The sequence below is a fragment of the Xenopus laevis genome, chromosome 2L (assembly GCF_017654675.1).
Source record: "Xenopus laevis strain J_2021 chromosome 2L, Xenopus_laevis_v10.1, whole genome shotgun sequence".
Lineage (NCBI taxonomy): Eukaryota > Metazoa > Chordata > Amphibia > Anura > Pipidae > Xenopus > Xenopus laevis.
In genome coordinates this window covers 46,944,836-46,961,638 of record NC_054373.1, presented here as the reverse complement: position 1 = coordinate 46,961,638, position 16,803 = coordinate 46,944,836, and the positions used below count along the sequence as shown (strand labels likewise).

Genomic DNA, 16,803 nt, shown 5'->3' with positions numbered 1-16,803 from the left:
ATGTGTCTTTCATGTTTTGTTTTCATTTAACTAATTTGCCATCTGCTGGCTCGGAGGCGACCACCTGACACCGAACCAGGACTGTAGTCTAGATGCACGGATTTATTTATGTGCTGTGCATGCCGCCTTCTAGCACGCTAAGCTATGAATCCTCTTAGCTAGGGATTAAGTGGAGGGAGAAAACCCAACCCTGTCTGTTTTAATTATTGCCTATAGAAATCCTGCCAGTAATGTGTGCATAATCATATTAAAACCTTAGACAATCTTTTACATAATTGCAATATGATGTAAACTAAATTGGCATGGCAGTTGACATTGTTTTATAGTGATCCCCAACCAGTGGTTCATAAGCAACATGTTGCTCATCAACCCCTTGGATGTTGCTCCCAGTGGCCTCAAAGCAGGTGCTTATTTTTGAATTCCCGGCTTGGAGGCAAGTTTTGGTTCCATAAAAACCAGCCTTACTGCCAATGAGAGCCTGTCAGTCCACAAAGGGGCTACCAGTGTAAGGGCCAGTAGGCAGAGTTAGGAGTGCGGATCAAGGAGGAGGCAGTCCGTCAGACCGAGGTTCGCAGTAACAAGAGGGTTCGGTAAAAGAATGGTCAAAGTCCAGGCAAAGGGTTCTATCCAGGCAGAGAAGGGTCAATCTATTGGCAATAAACTGCTTTGGGAGCTTTCCTTCTCCTTTAAGAGCAATGAGAAAAAAGTGCACCAAATAAGAAGTAATTCTTCCAGGGTTATGTAATGAACAACAAAATCCCGACTACCCCAGCATCATAGAATAACAAAGGTGCAATTATTTGATCAATCATTATTTCTTTATAAAGCAGGGTAATTCAATGCTGAATGAAGAGGGAAGTGCATGAATCACGAATACTGCAGAGATACACTCTATCCAATGCAGCACTGCACAATTTCTTTTTTTTCTTTTTTCCCAGGTATAAATGGAAATTCCCATCAATCTAGACAGAGATTAATGGTGTGAGGATTTCCAAACCTGCATTATGTGTACACGTATGACCTGGGCATAATAATTGCAGGAAATATCTAAAAAAAAAAAAGTGTAATAAAAAAAACTCTGCCATTATAATAAAAGTTTGGCGTGACCATCTTTGCCCAAGCATTGCACCTTTATTTGTTTTACATAAGGGGAAATGGTTCTGTCCCTCTATCACTGGTGCTGAATCATAAGGAATCTTCTGAATCATAAGGAATCTTCTCTTCTGTTGTTTAGGAAAATGAAAAACAGGTAATTTTGTTGCCCATGGCAATACATTTGAAGATGGGTCGCTTATGATTCAACGACATTGACGGCAGTGTAAATAAGTGTGGGTAGATTATTGAAATCACTGCCTTGGAGGATATTTTGAAAAATGTACCTGCTGTGATTTACATTGCTGGCAACGGTACGCCATTTTGGATGTTTTTGATGATAAAACAACCCCTTTGCCATTGCCCTTAGTCTTTATGCCCACATGCACATTAAAGAAATAAAAGCTATATGCTTAATGTATATAAATAGAATAAAAGCAGGTATAACTGAATTTTAGTCTTATCCCAATTTATTGTTCTCACGTTGAACATAAACGTGATGGATTTTCCATTAAGCAAATGCTCTCACTGTGACCTGTCGATGTTTTTAAGCGGAGCAAAGTCTGAGAGTCACTGCTGAGAGCTACGGGTCAAATCATGGGATCACCACCCCTAGAATAATTGTAAGCATTGCATAATAGTCTATAACCTATAATAATATTTTATAGGTTATAATAGTCACCTATAAAATAAACATTAAGAACAGACACATTCTACAGGCTTCAGGCAATAATAGACAGGATAGCAGATAATGTTGGGTATAGTCCAGTCTAGATTTTGGTAGCCTTTTCAGTTTTATATATTTATTTTTTATTAATTAAGCCTAAATAACTACATTCATGAGTTTCTAGTGAGCAATGGGGCGTTGGAGGGAAAAACGTGTGCTATTTCTGCAGGCATTTACTGTCTTGTTTAATAAAGAGGTTTTAACTGGATGCACAGAAAAATACACTGTTCTGCTTGGCCATCGACTGCATTAGTTAGTATAATAATTTGCTCCCGTTTTCTGTGGCTGCTTTTATAGGTGGGTATCAGTGTATTGCAAAGTGATGGCAAAGTTTAAAGCATTTGAAAACTCAAAAACAAAATGATGCCCAATGAAACAAAATGTTATTCTAAACAGCTTTCCTATATAGATTTTTTTTTAAAAAAAATTTCAGTGGTATTTATAAATGCAACTGCTATTGAAATCATTATCTGTCTCTTTATTGGTATTCTTTGCACTGCTTGTTCTGACTATTTTAAATATCAGCCAACCAGGCCTGGATCTGTGGTGAGGCCACAAAGGCCCGGGCCTAGGGTATCAAGATTTTAGGGGCAGCATGCTGCCTTGCCGCAATCTACTCCTGTATGCGTAATCGCCAGTGTTCCAGTAGATGCGCACGCTCGCAAGAGTGTTGGGCACTAGGATACCGCTGCCTAGGGGCACCTAAGGCCAATATCCTGGCCTGCAGCCTACTGATTACAGACATGTGAAGAAGAATGCAAGCCATGGTGTATTTAAGTCTGGCGGATCTGACTTTTGCTACATTTTTCAGGCATTAGAGTCAGCAGTCTAGAAAAGAACTAATACTGCTTTCAATTGCATTTACATTTAGAAAGAACTTTAAAACATTTAACTTTGTTTTAAAGATATTTTTGCTTTTTTTAAAGCAAAGGGAAGTCTCACAATGTTTAGGTCAGTAAATGTTGAAATACATATACCCTTTTTTATGACATCAGATAAGAAAAGAATCAGGGAGGATAGAAGAAAAGGGGCAGAAACAGAGAAAAAGGAAAGGAAAAGCATGGGTTGGGTATAGTTATATCATGATCATCAAGCAGACGCATGTAGGTTTGCACAAGGATACTTTGGTTAGCCTTTTGAGATAGGGTTGTTAAAGGGTTAAATTTCCAAAGCCCCACACTTTTTCAAATTGTGGGTGCCAAATGTTGCCAAACAAGCCAGTATCCACAGCCACCGTATAGAGAAAAGGGGGCAGGCACTCGCAGAGACCAGTCTTCAAGGCAGGTTTGTCATAAACATAAAAGTAGTTTATTGTAGATTGTAGATATGTAGAGCGATCCACTTCCGACTTCTTCTTTCTTCAAATGTCATGGGGCAAACGCATGCATAGTTAAACAAAATAGCCGCCTTTTTAGTTAAACTTTGGCATTATCGTTCTACTGCGCATGTGTAGCCGCACAAGGAAGACGACCGCTCCGTGATGCTCACTGGTATAACTCCAGGCCGGTGCAGTTTTCTGCTGATAGGAGCACCGGCCGGGGTTTCAGGTAAGTCAATAAATCACTTGGGGGTGCCTAACATTTGGCACCCCCGAGATCACCACGCCTTTCCTTCTCCTTTAAATGACAGTCCACAAAAGGGTTACCTATTTTTACTGCTTTGATTATTGAGCATGGAATATGTAAGTGACACCAATCCCCTTGCCCTGGGAGATCTCAAAATGCTTTCAAGTTCTGACATGGCCAGTTTGGGTGGCTGTGGATACTGGCTCGTGGCAGCATGTCTAAGCTGAAGGGGGGCTGTACTATTTGCCTGGGGTATCAGAGGGTTTAGGTGCCTGGTTTTCAGATATTCCCTCAGTATTTCCTTTTCCCCTCTGTCGGCAATATGCAAGTCACAGCATAATAGGAAGGGCAAACATAATACAAAAGTGCAAGGAGTGTGTTTAGATGCAAGGATAATGAATGGCATCAATAAAGGCAACATTTGTGTTTATTTCAGTCTAAGTTTATTGAATGAAATGCTCTCTACTGTGTTATATTTGCTTGTGCATTAGAAAAATGAGGTCAATAACTATTGATTTTTGGATCATGAAGTGGATTCCCTACTTAAGAAAATGTAACACTCACTGCTAATTTGTATATTCACATACATTTGGCTTATTGGACCATGTAATGCACTGCACGTTGTGGGAAATGCACCAAATAGATGTAAGCTGAGTCTGATCTATGTAAGAGCACAAATTATTTGTGCATACTGTATGTACTTTAGTGCATCCGGTTGTCTATATGATCTTTTGCTACAGTACTTTCTTGATTTTCATTTTGGTAACATAGGTTGCCTTTGGGATCTTATTTACATTTCTGAAAATATTTTTTTATGTCTTTTTCAGTCTTCAAAACCTAAAGTAAGCATTCCACTCTCTGCTATTTTGGAGGTGCGGACAACCATGCCCCTAGAGATGCCAGATAGAGACAATACGTTTGTGCTAAAGGTATGTTTTCTTGTCACATTTTTCTGGGCTTGCAATTAATACTGTAATGTTTTTTTTAACAACCACCAGAATATATAACTAATATAAACTAGACAAAAAAACAGAGAATAGAAATAGAATCTATAAGAACTAAAACTTGACACAACTTTATCCACTTAATGATGTTAGAGGGTATGGGGCACAATGTATACTGGCTGTGTACCGGCTCTGCTGAAAACTGCGCTTTAAAATATATATCAGGAAGGTGCAGAATAGAAATGCTGATAATGGACCCCCTAGTGCCAACTTATACATGCCCAAAATGTCTTGTCAAACTTTTGAGGTTAGCACAAGAAGAGCTAGTAACAAAAGGAAAGGGCTATGGTAAGACTGGGATATATATATATATATATATACACACATACACAGATCTGGGATCAGAATGATCAGGACCTGGGGTTTTCCAAATAACATATCTTTCCATAATTTTGATCTCTTTAGTCTGCTCAAAAATGATTTAAACATTAAATAAACCCAATATGCTCGTTTTTCCTTCAATGAGGATTAATTATATCTTAGTTTGCATCAAATACAAGGTACTCTGTTGTTTTTACAGATAAAAAGGAAATTTGTTAAAAAAATCTGAATTATTTGGATAAAATTGAGTCTCTGGGAGACAGCTGTCCTTTAATTTGGAGCTTTCTGTATAATGGGTTTACAGATAACAGATCCCATACCTGTACCAAATTGCACAGGGCTAGTGTACCTGGGAAGCAGACTTACTATTAAAATTGTGTTAAAGCAGAAGGAATAGCATTTTACAACTGGGGTGCCAAAAGTTAGGCACCCCCAAGTGACTATTTATACTTACCTGACACCCCGGGCCAGTGCTCCGATTCTCAAAAACCGCACCGGCCCAGGGTTTTTCTAGCAAGCACCAAGGAGAGACCCTGCTTCATCAGTTTTCAAATTTCCCAGGGCAGACGCACGCACAGTAGTGCACAGTTTTTTTTGTTAAAGTCCGGTTTTCCGCATGCGCAACTGCGAGAAGACCCGAAGAAGCAGGAAGAGGATTTCTCCATGTTGGTCGCTAGAAGAACCCCGGGCCAGTGCAGGTTTCTTCCGCCGGCCCAGGGTGTCAGGTAAGTAAAAGTAGTCACTTGGGGATGCCTAACTTTTGGCACCCCCCAAGTGTAAAATGCTAGTCCTTCTCCTTTAGTAACTGTTTACGTTTCTGCCAGAAACCTTCACTCCCAAAACTGCTACAGTTTGTGTGTTACCAGAATTTTGTTCCCTTGAGTTCTTGAATATATTCATAAAAAATCATGTATATGATTATTTGTGCTAGTTTTTGGCTACTGGAACTCTGGGGAATGAGCATGCTGAGTCTTGGCACCAAGAGCAGAACTTTGATTTGCACCTGGGCATATGTACCATGATGTAAATGGAGAAGCATTCCTACAACTGTGTGGGAGCAACGCCATTTCCTCACCAAGTCTGAAAGAGACCTTAGAAACCTTCAGGGGGATTTAAGGGAAACAGAAACCACACAGGCTTTTAAACAGAAAACACACTCGATGTACAGGACCAGCAACACTAACAAATGATTCATGTCCATTGACATACTGTTTATTTCTTTTCTATAATTACACCTACGTTTCTTGGAAGTCTTGATTTTTATTGCAGTGTGTTGGCTCATTAGTTCTCAAATTGGAGATGTCTTTGATTATAAATACAATACCCCCTGCCTATACAGTCTCAGAACATGATTCTGCTTTGAGCTCTGGATTATATGTATATTCTTTTCATGTGCAAAGCAAACCTAGCATTTCATTAACTTCCACTGGAGCTGAAGGGAACCCTGCTGTTCCTCTGTAACATTTGCAATATGAAATGCGGTGAGAATGCATAATTTTTTTTTATTATAGGTAGAAAACAGCGCAGAGTATATCTTGGAAACGATTGACTCCCTTCAGAAGCACTCATGGGTGGCTGATATACAGGACTGTATTGACCCCGGGTAAAGACTTGGAACTAATTTTATCATTTTAATCTTAGCGTAACCCATACCTCTGTTTAGACCATACCCAAGTCTACAAATGGCCATGTCAGTTTTTATTTTTTAAGGATTTTATTTTGCATTTTATGCCCTAACCCCAACTTTAAAATTAGATACCTCATTTTGCATCCACTACTGTACTGCATACTGTATATTAGAGTTCCTAAAAACTATTTTCCTTACTGCTGTGTGCACTGCAGTGGTCCCCAACCAGTAGTTTGTCCGCAACACCCCTTGGATGTTGCTCCCAATGGCCTCAAAGCAGATGTTTATTTTTAGATTTCTTGTTTTGGGTCAAGTTTTGGTTGCATAAAAACCAGGTGTTCTGCCAAACAGTCCACATGGAGGCTATCTATATTTAAACATAGCCCATAATCGGCAGCCCCAGGAACTTTTTGCATGCTTGTGTTGCTCTCTAACTTTTTTTTACATTTGAATGCGGCTCAAGGGTAAAAAAGGTTGGGGATCCTTGGTCTACATGGTTGGCAAGAAGGCTGACCAGTTATAAGGGGCAAGGTGTGCATCTGATTGTGCAAACCTGTGGACAAATTGGTGTCCAAATTGGTGAATTTGTATTTCTCTGCATATAGTGGACATTTGGCAACTTTAATTTCCCTGTTTAGCTCAATAAATAACAAAACTATAGATTTGTCATAATTAAAACAACAGGCAAATATAATAAGTTCAGCACAAGCCCAAATTATCAAACAGATATTGAAGGGTTGTACTGTCGCTTTAACAGAATAAAACAGTGATTTTTATGACATGCATGTATTTTTTTGAAAAACACTTCAAAGTGAATGAATCTGCCCTTTATTTACTACTGTGCTTTGTTTGTACTTAATTTTTGTTATTTACTCTGACATCATATAATGAATAGTTATAAAGAGAGTTTTGCTGACATTTACATTGTTCCTCTTCATGTACAGAGATAGTGGGGATGACATAGAACTTTCATCTTGCGAACAGGGAACCTGCTTAGCCGGCCAAGCCTCGTCATGTAGCTGCGAGTTTCTGGCTGAGGGTAAGTACTTGTATTCATCTCATATGTCCCCTCTGTAGTGTATGATTGGCATAATCTATTCAAGTGTAGTCCTGGGGCTGCTGCTGCCCCTCCCCTCCCACTTGCTGCTTAAAAATTTCAGCATTGGAGTGGGTCAAAGGGGGGGCATATCACTAGTGCAATGAGTGCTATAGTGCTCTCTGCACTAGCGGAACCGAATTTTGAGTTTAAAAAACAGAAATTCTCATCTTAATGTTGCAAGAGGCTCTTTTTTGCAGCCCCTTTTAACTGGATGTTAGAGGTTCTCACCTTGCCTCATGGAACGAGCGGCCCTGAATCTATTTAACTTCTCCATGTTCTCTAGAAAATATGCTTCACATTGTGATCAGTGGCACATTTAACTCCGACCACAGAAGCACTTTAACCCCTAAATGTTGAGGAAAGTTTTTTTTGGAGACATATGTTGCAACCTTCTTTGTTATGGAATCTACTGAGCCTTTTGTACTCCCAACCAAGCCCTTAAACACCCACTGGATCTGCTGTCCTAGTTCTATACCATATACTACATATACCACCAAAATGGCACCTGACCAGTTGACAGTGTTCTAAATGTAATAATTTCAATATTTCTATATATTCTCACTTGCTAAAAGGGCATCCATTTTTTCCAACTATTTTCAAACATACACATTCATGTTCTTATATTTTCCAGAGGAAATACTCCTTTAGTGACTAGTCAGTACTGACATCATGCAGAATGAACTCGCTAAAACTGTTTTTCCATCCTCTCATTAGGATCTTACCGACCTCTGGACACATGTGCTACAGATTTTCCTGCCGCCTCTGCAGTTCCACCTCATCCAGCTTGTGCACCACCCCAGGCCAGAAACAGAGACCAGTCCTCTGCAGAACATCTTGTACATGTCCCTTTAGAAAATTTTCTACAAACATTGGAATCCTCTGCTTCTAGTCACTTACCAGGTACCTTAAATAAAAACATGAAAATCACTGCAGAACAAATGGGGGCAGATTTATCAAGGTTCGAATTTCGAAGTGATAAATACTTTGAAATTCGACCATCGAAAAGGCTTTACTTAGACTTCGAATATCGAAGTTGACATTTTTTTCACCGAATTTGACCGTTTTGCGGTCAAAGTAAAATCGTTCGATCGAACGATGAAATCCTTCGATTCGAAGTATTTCATCCGTCGATCGAAAGGAAGTATTTCATCCGTCGATCGAAAGATTTTTCTTCAACTTCAAAAAACTTAGAAAAATGCTCTAGAAGGTCCCCATAGGCTAACATAGCACTTCGGCAGGTTTAATTTGGCGAAGTATTGAAGTCAAAGTTTTTTTAAAGGGATCCTGTCACCATTTCTCAAAAGAGCAAACATTTTTTTTTTATATTCAATTTTGAAATCTGACATGGGGCTAGACATTTTGTCAATTTCCCAGCTGCCCCTGGTCATGTGACTTGTGCCTGCACTTTAGGAGAGAAATGCTTTCTGGCAGGCTGCTGTTTTTCCTTCTCAATGTAACTGAATGTGTCTCAGTGAGACATGGATTTTTACTATTGAGTGCTGTTCCTAGATCTACCAGGCAGCTGTTATCTTGTGTTAAGGAGTTGTTATCTGGTTACCTTCCCATTGTTCTTTTGTTTGGCTGCTGGGGGGGGGAAAGGGAGGGGGTGATATCACTCCAACTTGCAGTACAGCAGTAAAGAGTGACTAAAGTTTATCAGAGCACAAGTCACATGACTTGGGGCACCTGGGAAATTGACAATATGTCTAGCCCCATGTCAGATTTCAAAATTGAATATAAAAAAATCTGTTTGCTCTTTTGAGAAATGGATTTCAGTGCAGAATTCTGCTGGAGCAGCACTATTAACAGATTTGTTTTGAAAAAAATGTTTTTCCCATGACAGAATCCCTTTAAAGAGACAGTACTTTGATTATCGAACGGTCGAATATTCGAGCGATTTTACTTCTGATCAAAGTCGTAGTATCCTATTCGATGGTCGAAGTAGCCAAAAAATTACTTAGAATTTTTTTACTTTGAAAATTCCCTCGAATTCACTTCGACCCTTGATAAATCTGCCCCTTATAGTCTTAAATTCATATAATGAATTGACTTGTTTTACTTGTTTGTAATATTGTGACCATAGTATATTAATGGGAGGAATGAAGATTGGGTCGTGCTCATCTATAAACTGATGGAAAGCATTGGTGCCAAAAGGGATGTAACCGCCATAACACACATGTCACAAAGATGTTTTTTTTTTATAATCCACCTTGTATCTCCATAGCCAGAATGGCAGATACATATTTGCTTTACTTTCCTGTAAGAAATTGGTTATGCTGTAAAATAAGCGCATGATAATCCTGTTTATAAGAAACCACTTGTACCCGTTACACTATGGGGGAGCTTGTATACTTCAATAAAACAATTAGTCTCTACAAAGAATTCCACATGTAACCGTGTCTTTGAATACATTATGTCCTGAAAAAGAGAACATTTATAAATACTTCCTATAACTTCCCATTTCTTTCCATGGCTCTTGGTGGGAATGCTGTTGTAAGGGGTGGCCAGGAAAAAAATCATGATGCTGTAAAAATACATATTCATTTTCTCTAGTCATACATGGTCAGCATAAACAAATGGATGAGTAGCCAAGCAATCATGATGAAGAGGAGAGTAAAACACCTGAACAAAATCACAGCAGCAGTAATAATAAAGTTATGACTCTTCACCTGTTTTTCCCTAAACACAAATGCAAGATCTACAAAATGACACATCTCAGTGCTCAGCTTCAGAGAAATTTTCATCTGGGCCATAGCTCCCATTGGGCGCAAGCAGGGTCGGATTGGGCCGGTGGGACACCAGGAAAAAACCTGATGAGCCCCCGCCAGCCCAGGCCTGTGCCCTGTTAAGAAGGTGTTGCAGCCCCAGTGGGCCCCCAATGCTCCAGTCCAACGCTGGGTGCAAGGTGCAAAGCTCAGGACTGTGGGTGCAATGAAGCCCTGTACTTAAAGGGATACTTTAAGTACAGGGCTTTTATTTTTTCTTAAATGCATCAGTTAATAGCACTGCTCCAGCAGACTTCTGCATTGAAATCCATTTTTCAAAAGAGCAAACTGATTTTTTCTTATATTTCATATTTTGAAATTTGACATGGAGCTAGACGTATTGTCAGTTTCCCAGGTGCCCACAGTCATGTGACTTGTGCGCTGATAAACTTAAGTCATTCTTTACTGCTGTACTGCAAATTTAAGTGATATCACCCCCCCCCCAGCAGCCTAACAACATAACAATGAGAAGGTAACCAGATAGCAGCTCCCTGGTAGAGATAAGAAAAGCACTCAATAGTAAAATTCAGGTCCCACTGCGACACATTCAGTTACATTGATTAGGAGAAACAACAGCCTGCCAGAAAGCAGTTCCATAGTGCAGTAGTGGTACTTTCTGAAAGCACATGTCCAGGCAAAATGAACTGAGATGGCGCCTACACACCAATATTACAACTAAAAAAATTTTTATTTAAGAATGAAATGTTATATGGTAGAGTGAATAATTTGCAGTGTAAACTAGAAATAAAAATTACACCATAAAAATCATGACAGAATCTGTTTAATGCTTGCCAGAGTCAGCTGGTAAGTAAGGATTCTGTTATTCCTTTTAATTGTTGGCAGTGCAGGACAAGCTAGGTGGTGTATAAGGGGACATAAATATAGCACTGCCGAATACACAGCCATTCTGCATTTCCAAGACCTACTTGAAGGTAGTTCATTTGAAGATTGTTCAGTTTTATCTCTTATTGATTTGTTTATTTCATTATTTAATTACTTTCATTTATTTTTTCTTTAGGTTTAGGCATTATGATTTAGGCTTATAATAGGCACTTTGCACCAAGGGATCAGAAAAGGAATTAATATTTAAAAATTGCAGTAATTTATCTCTTTATACAATGTTACATATATTGACTTACGGTATAATTTAAATCCTTGTTATTCCATATTCCCAGGTGAGGAAGGTGAGGAGGAAATTGAGATAAATCTGTCTGACTTCCCTTGGTTTCATGGCACACTGTCACGGATCAGAGCTGCTCAGCTGGTACTTTCTGGTGGAGCTCGGAGTCATGGACTCTTTGTTATTCGTCAAAGTGAGACCCGTCCTGGGGAATATGTTCTGACCTTCAATTTCCAAGGGAAAGCTAAGGCAAGTATTGATGTCATTTCTCAGTACAATGGCTTAATAGTAGCTCTTTTATTGGAATAATATATTTTTAATATGGAATTTTTCCTATCTTTATAGGAATAAGTAGCTTAATCCATATTTTAGAAATCTAATTGTTCTATTAATGCAACCAGGGGTGTTTCTATAATGTAGTGAAGTGAGAACAGCTGAAGGCAGCAATCATCTTGCTTACCCTTTAGCTTAATTTTTACCTTCATTTTCTGCATTCCTACGGGCAAGGAGGGGCTGTATCGCTAGTTCCCATGCAGGCAGATTCAGAGATAGGAGGGCTTTGCAGCCTGTATTTGCAGAATGGCCCTGCAGAATCTGAAAGCTTTATATTTGTGTTGCAAGAACTTAACAGAATAAGTTCTCATTGTCTGCACTCCACACAAACAATGAGAATGATAGAAAGGTGGCCATACTGTGTGTGCTTTCTCATGCGCTCTTTTTCTGTTCAGCCATGGCCTGATCAGTGAGATATTACCTAGTCAACCCTTGTATGGCCAACTTTAGAGATGCCACCTGCAGTGGATGCAGAGATGTCTTACAACATCATGTTCAACTCTATACATTTATCACAGGTGTCCAAACTGGAAATGCAGCTCTCAGCATCTAATGATCCCTACACCAAACTGCCCTTCTTTTAATTAACCCAATCACCTTGTTTGTAGAGCCTTTTCACATACTAAATAACCCACGAGGTATAAACCAGCAGTAGAAGCTTCTTCTCTTTCTTGATTTCTAGGTGGCAGATATGCGGTGTATCCTCTTAAACAGATATATATTCTGTTTTGCATTACAGCACCTGCGGTTGTCTTTAAATGAAACGGGCCAGTGTCATGTGCAGCATCTCTGGTTTCAGACCATTTTTGACATGCTCAAGCACTTTCATTCACATCCCATCCCACTGGAATCTGGAGGTTCTGCTGACATTACCCTGCGCAGCTTTGTTGTGGCCCAGCGCCAGTTATCTGGTGAGTCATTACTATTCTTTCTAGTTACAGTGAAGCTATAGACTGACCTTTTTGATATATGCATAACAGATTTTGCTTATATTGTGTATCTAATACACAAAAGCCATGAATATCTTGTAAATTCTATCCTTATAAACGGTGAGTTCTGATGTCATCAGTTATTAACGGTGAGTTCTGATGTCATTTCTGTCACATGACTCTCTGAAACTTGTGTATTATAATAAATAAAGTACCTCCAGTTGCAAAATATGAGGATATTAGAAGTTACCTCGGAGTTCCATGACCTGTATAAAAACACTCGGCCTTTGGCCTCGTGTTTTTATATGGTCATGAAACTCCTCTGTGACTTATAATATCCTTATATTTTACAAGAGGGGGTACTTTATTCACTATATAATGATGCATGCTTTTTCTAGAGATGCAGATATATGAAGACAACAGATACTACATTTCTATGTGTTAACTGAAATCTTCTATCATGGATGCCTTCTAATATCTACTTCACCCATTGAATGTACTCTTATTTATTATATTTGGCTCTTTCAATAGACTCTGAACAGTTCTGTGCTGTTTTCTCTCTTCAAGAGACTGATGCACTGTAGTATGGTTGTTCTGTAACTTCAGCTTGTCTTTGACTATTAATGGGTGTGAATAATGGAAATTAGCTTGTAGTCATGTTAAAAAAAAAACAATACACAAAAACTTCATTATTAGGCTCATTAAGACCCATGAGATGTTTTGATCATAAGTGTTTTTGAAATGGCAGTAGTTGCACGTACACATGATTTCCATTGAATATAATGGGAGGCGGAAGGGGGGGGGGTCATTCCAGTCTTTTTGATGCCACATAGAAACGCAATGGGCAAAATGTACAAAATTTGCCCCTAATGACATAGGGCTATGGGTTCATCCACATTGGTGTTGTCTTATGTGCCCACACTGGCCCTTGACAATAATCTTTCACAAAACTCTCTCAGTTGAACTACCTAATACCCAAATAAGACATTTACAGATGCAATGTGTTCTCTGCTAGGTCGTTCATCTTGCTTTCATCCTAGTAAGATTGCCATACGATTGTCTAGTGTGATGATATTGCAGACTCAGAAGGGCAAAAATTGGAAATATATTTAATGCCTCCAGCCAGTTGGACACAGAGGCAGATGACATTCCATTGGATGATGTCATTGCCTTAATTTAGCTGCTGGCCCTGAAGAGGAAAAGTTTATGAAGCAATATTACAGCTCTTACCATGCATAAATATGTTGGAGTAGGCTGGAAATTGTAGCCCATTGACATTTGTAGGAAGCACCAAAATGTTTTTGTGCTCTTTGTGGTGGAGTTATGGCAGAGAGTAGAAGACCCTGAGTTTGATCACCTTGTTGGGCCACATATATCATATTCCACAAATTATATATATATATATATATAGACAACGGTCCAAGACCAGGACCGAAACGTTGATCTGTGCTTTATGCTTTTAAAATTTTGAAAAATAAATTAATCTTTTAAAAAATCATCCAGTGTGCGCTGCTTACAACAAGAGAGAAGTGGATATTCGATACAGCTGCGGCACCTGGTTACCTCACCTTTGAGGTGTGCGCATGGCCTCACCTGGTCTCATTATATATATATATATATATATATATATATATATATATATATATATATATATATATAACAAACAAGGGAAAGTTGTGCTCACCACTATTTTTTAAAACCATTAGGCGGGGGTGCAATGAGGCTGTGACCACAAAATACATATAGTCAAATACAAGAGTCCTCTGCACTCAACCCATTGTCAATATATTTAAGACAGCGACATTTTGTGCATACTGCTACTAAAAATGCCCTACCCTTTAAACAAAACAGGGATCGTTTGTCCATATATTGCAATATATTTAAGCTGGCCAACTACGTCAAAGTCATCCCATATCTGGCCAGTCCCACGCTCAATTTTATCTGATTCATTAAGAATTCTGCTGCCCCACCATACACCCTACAAAGGGACTTGGTTTTACCTGCAACTTAACTTGCTGCTTTCAAAGTAAACCTCCATACTTGGCTGCCCTTTTATTAGACACCAGTGGGATCACCTGACTATAGCTGGGAAGGGTGGGAGCTACAACATGGAGCTGGTCACTGCTCCTGTATAAACTATAACAAACAAGGGAAAGTTGTGCTCACCACTATTTTTTAAAACCATTAGGCGGGGGTGCAATGAGGCTGTGACCACAAAATACATATAGTCAAATACAAGAGTCCTCTGCACTCAACCCATTGTCAATATATTTAAGACAGCGACATTTTGTGCATACTGCTACTAAAAAATGCCCTACCCTTTAAACAAAACAGGGACCGTTTGTCCATATATTGCAATATATTTAAGCTGGCCAACTACGTCAAAGTCATCCCATATCTGGCCAGTCCCACGCTCAATTTTATCTGATTCATTAAGAATTCTGCTGCCCCACCATACACCCTACAAAGGGACTTGGTTTTACCTGCAACTTAACTTGCTGCTTTCAAAGTAAACCTCCATACTTGGCTGCCCTTTTATTAGACACCAGTGGGATCACCTGACTATAGCTGGGAAGGGTGGGAGCTACAACATGGAGCTGGTCACTGCTCCTGTATAAACTATAACAAACAAGGGAAAGTTGTGCTCACCACTATTTTTTAAAACCATTAGGCGGGGGTGCAATGAGGCTGTGACCACAAAATACATATAGTCAAATACAAGAGTCCTCTGCACTCAACCCATTGTCAATATATTTAAGACAGCGACATTTTGTGCATACTGCTACTAAAAAATGCCCTACCCTTTGTGGTGAGCACAACTTTCCCTTGTTTGTTATAGTTTATACAGGAGCAGTGACCACCTCCATGTTGTAGCTCCCACCCTTCTCAGCTATAGTCAGGTGATCCCACTGGTGTCTAATAAAAGGGCAGCCAAGTATGGAGGTTTACTTTGAAAGCAGCAAGTTAAGTTGCAGGTAAAACCAAGTCCCTTTGTAGGGTGTATGGTGGGGCAGCAGAATTCTTAATGAATCAGATAAAATTGAGCGTGGGACTGGCCAGATATGGGATGACTTTGACGTAGTTGGCCAGCTTAAATATATTGCAATATATGGACAAACGGTCCCTGTTTTGTTTAAAGGGTAGGGCATTTTTTAGTAGCAGTATGCACAAAATGTCGCTGTCTTAAATATATTGACAATGGGTTGAGTGCAGAGGACTCTTGTATTTGACTATATGTATTTTGTGGTCACAGCCTCATTGCACCCCCGCCTAATGGTTTTAAAAAATAGTGGTGAGCACAACTTTCCCTTGTTTGTTATAGTTTATACAGGAGCAGTGACCAGCTCCATGTTGTAGCTCCCACCCTTCCCAGCTATAGTCAGGTGATCCCACTGGTGTCTAATAAAAGGGCAGCCAAGTATGGAGGTTTACTTTGAAAGCAGCAAGTTAAGTTGCAGGTAAAACCAAGTCCCTTTGTAGGGTGTATGGTGGGGCAGCAGAATTCTTAATGAATCAGATAAAATTGAGCGTGGGACTGGCCAGATATGGGATGACTTTGACGTAGTTGGCCAGCTTAAATATATTGCAATATATGGACAAACGGTCCCTGTTTTGTTTAAAGGGTAGGGCATTTTTTAGTAGCAGTATGCACAAAATGTCGCTGTCTTAAATATATTGAGAATGGGTTGAGTGCAGAGGACTCTTGTATTTGACTATATATATATATATATATATATATATATATATATATATATATATATATATATATATATATATATATATATAATATATATATATAATCCTAGGATGCAAAGTACTTTGGATCCAAGGAAGAATACTCTGTATGGTACAGATTTTCAAAAATCAGGATGGAGCCCATTTGGCAAATAGGTTGATCGCTATTATGTATTTCAGCTTAAATGTGAAATACACTTGAGATAGTCTGCTCTTGCCTGTTACTTTCTCTTTGTAGTCCAGTGTCTGTTATACTAAAGGAATTCTAATGCAGGAAAACATGTTTTTTTTTTCCAAAACGCATCAGTTAAAAGTGCTGCTGCAGCAGAATTCTGCACTGAAATCTGACATGAAGCTAGACATGTCCGTTTCCCAGGTGCCCTCAGTCATGTGAATTGTGCTCTGATAAACTTTAGTCCCTCTTTACTGCTGTACTGGAAGTTATATTGATATCAACCACCCCCTCCCCCCACCCCCAGCAGCCCA

At 39.2% G+C, this 16,803-nt stretch overlaps 1 protein-coding gene across 2 annotated transcripts in view; it reads left to right on the top strand.

Annotated features, from left to right (window-relative positions):
• sh2b2.L (SH2B adaptor protein 2 L homeolog) overlaps positions 1-16,803 on the top strand; it is a 63,432-nt gene that overhangs the window by 40,048 nt on the left and 6,581 nt on the right. For both annotated transcript variants that reach the window (XM_018246293.2, XM_018246292.2), the window contains exons 3-8: positions 4,212-4,313; positions 6,221-6,312; positions 7,281-7,375; positions 8,150-8,335; positions 11,376-11,569; positions 12,393-12,564. In XM_018246293.2, the coding sequence (XP_018101782.1) occupies positions 4,212-4,313; positions 6,221-6,312; positions 7,281-7,375; positions 8,150-8,335; positions 11,376-11,569; positions 12,393-12,564 (841 nt within the window). The remainder of the gene's footprint in view (positions 1-4,211; positions 4,314-6,220; positions 6,313-7,280; positions 7,376-8,149; positions 8,336-11,375; positions 11,570-12,392; positions 12,565-16,803) is intronic.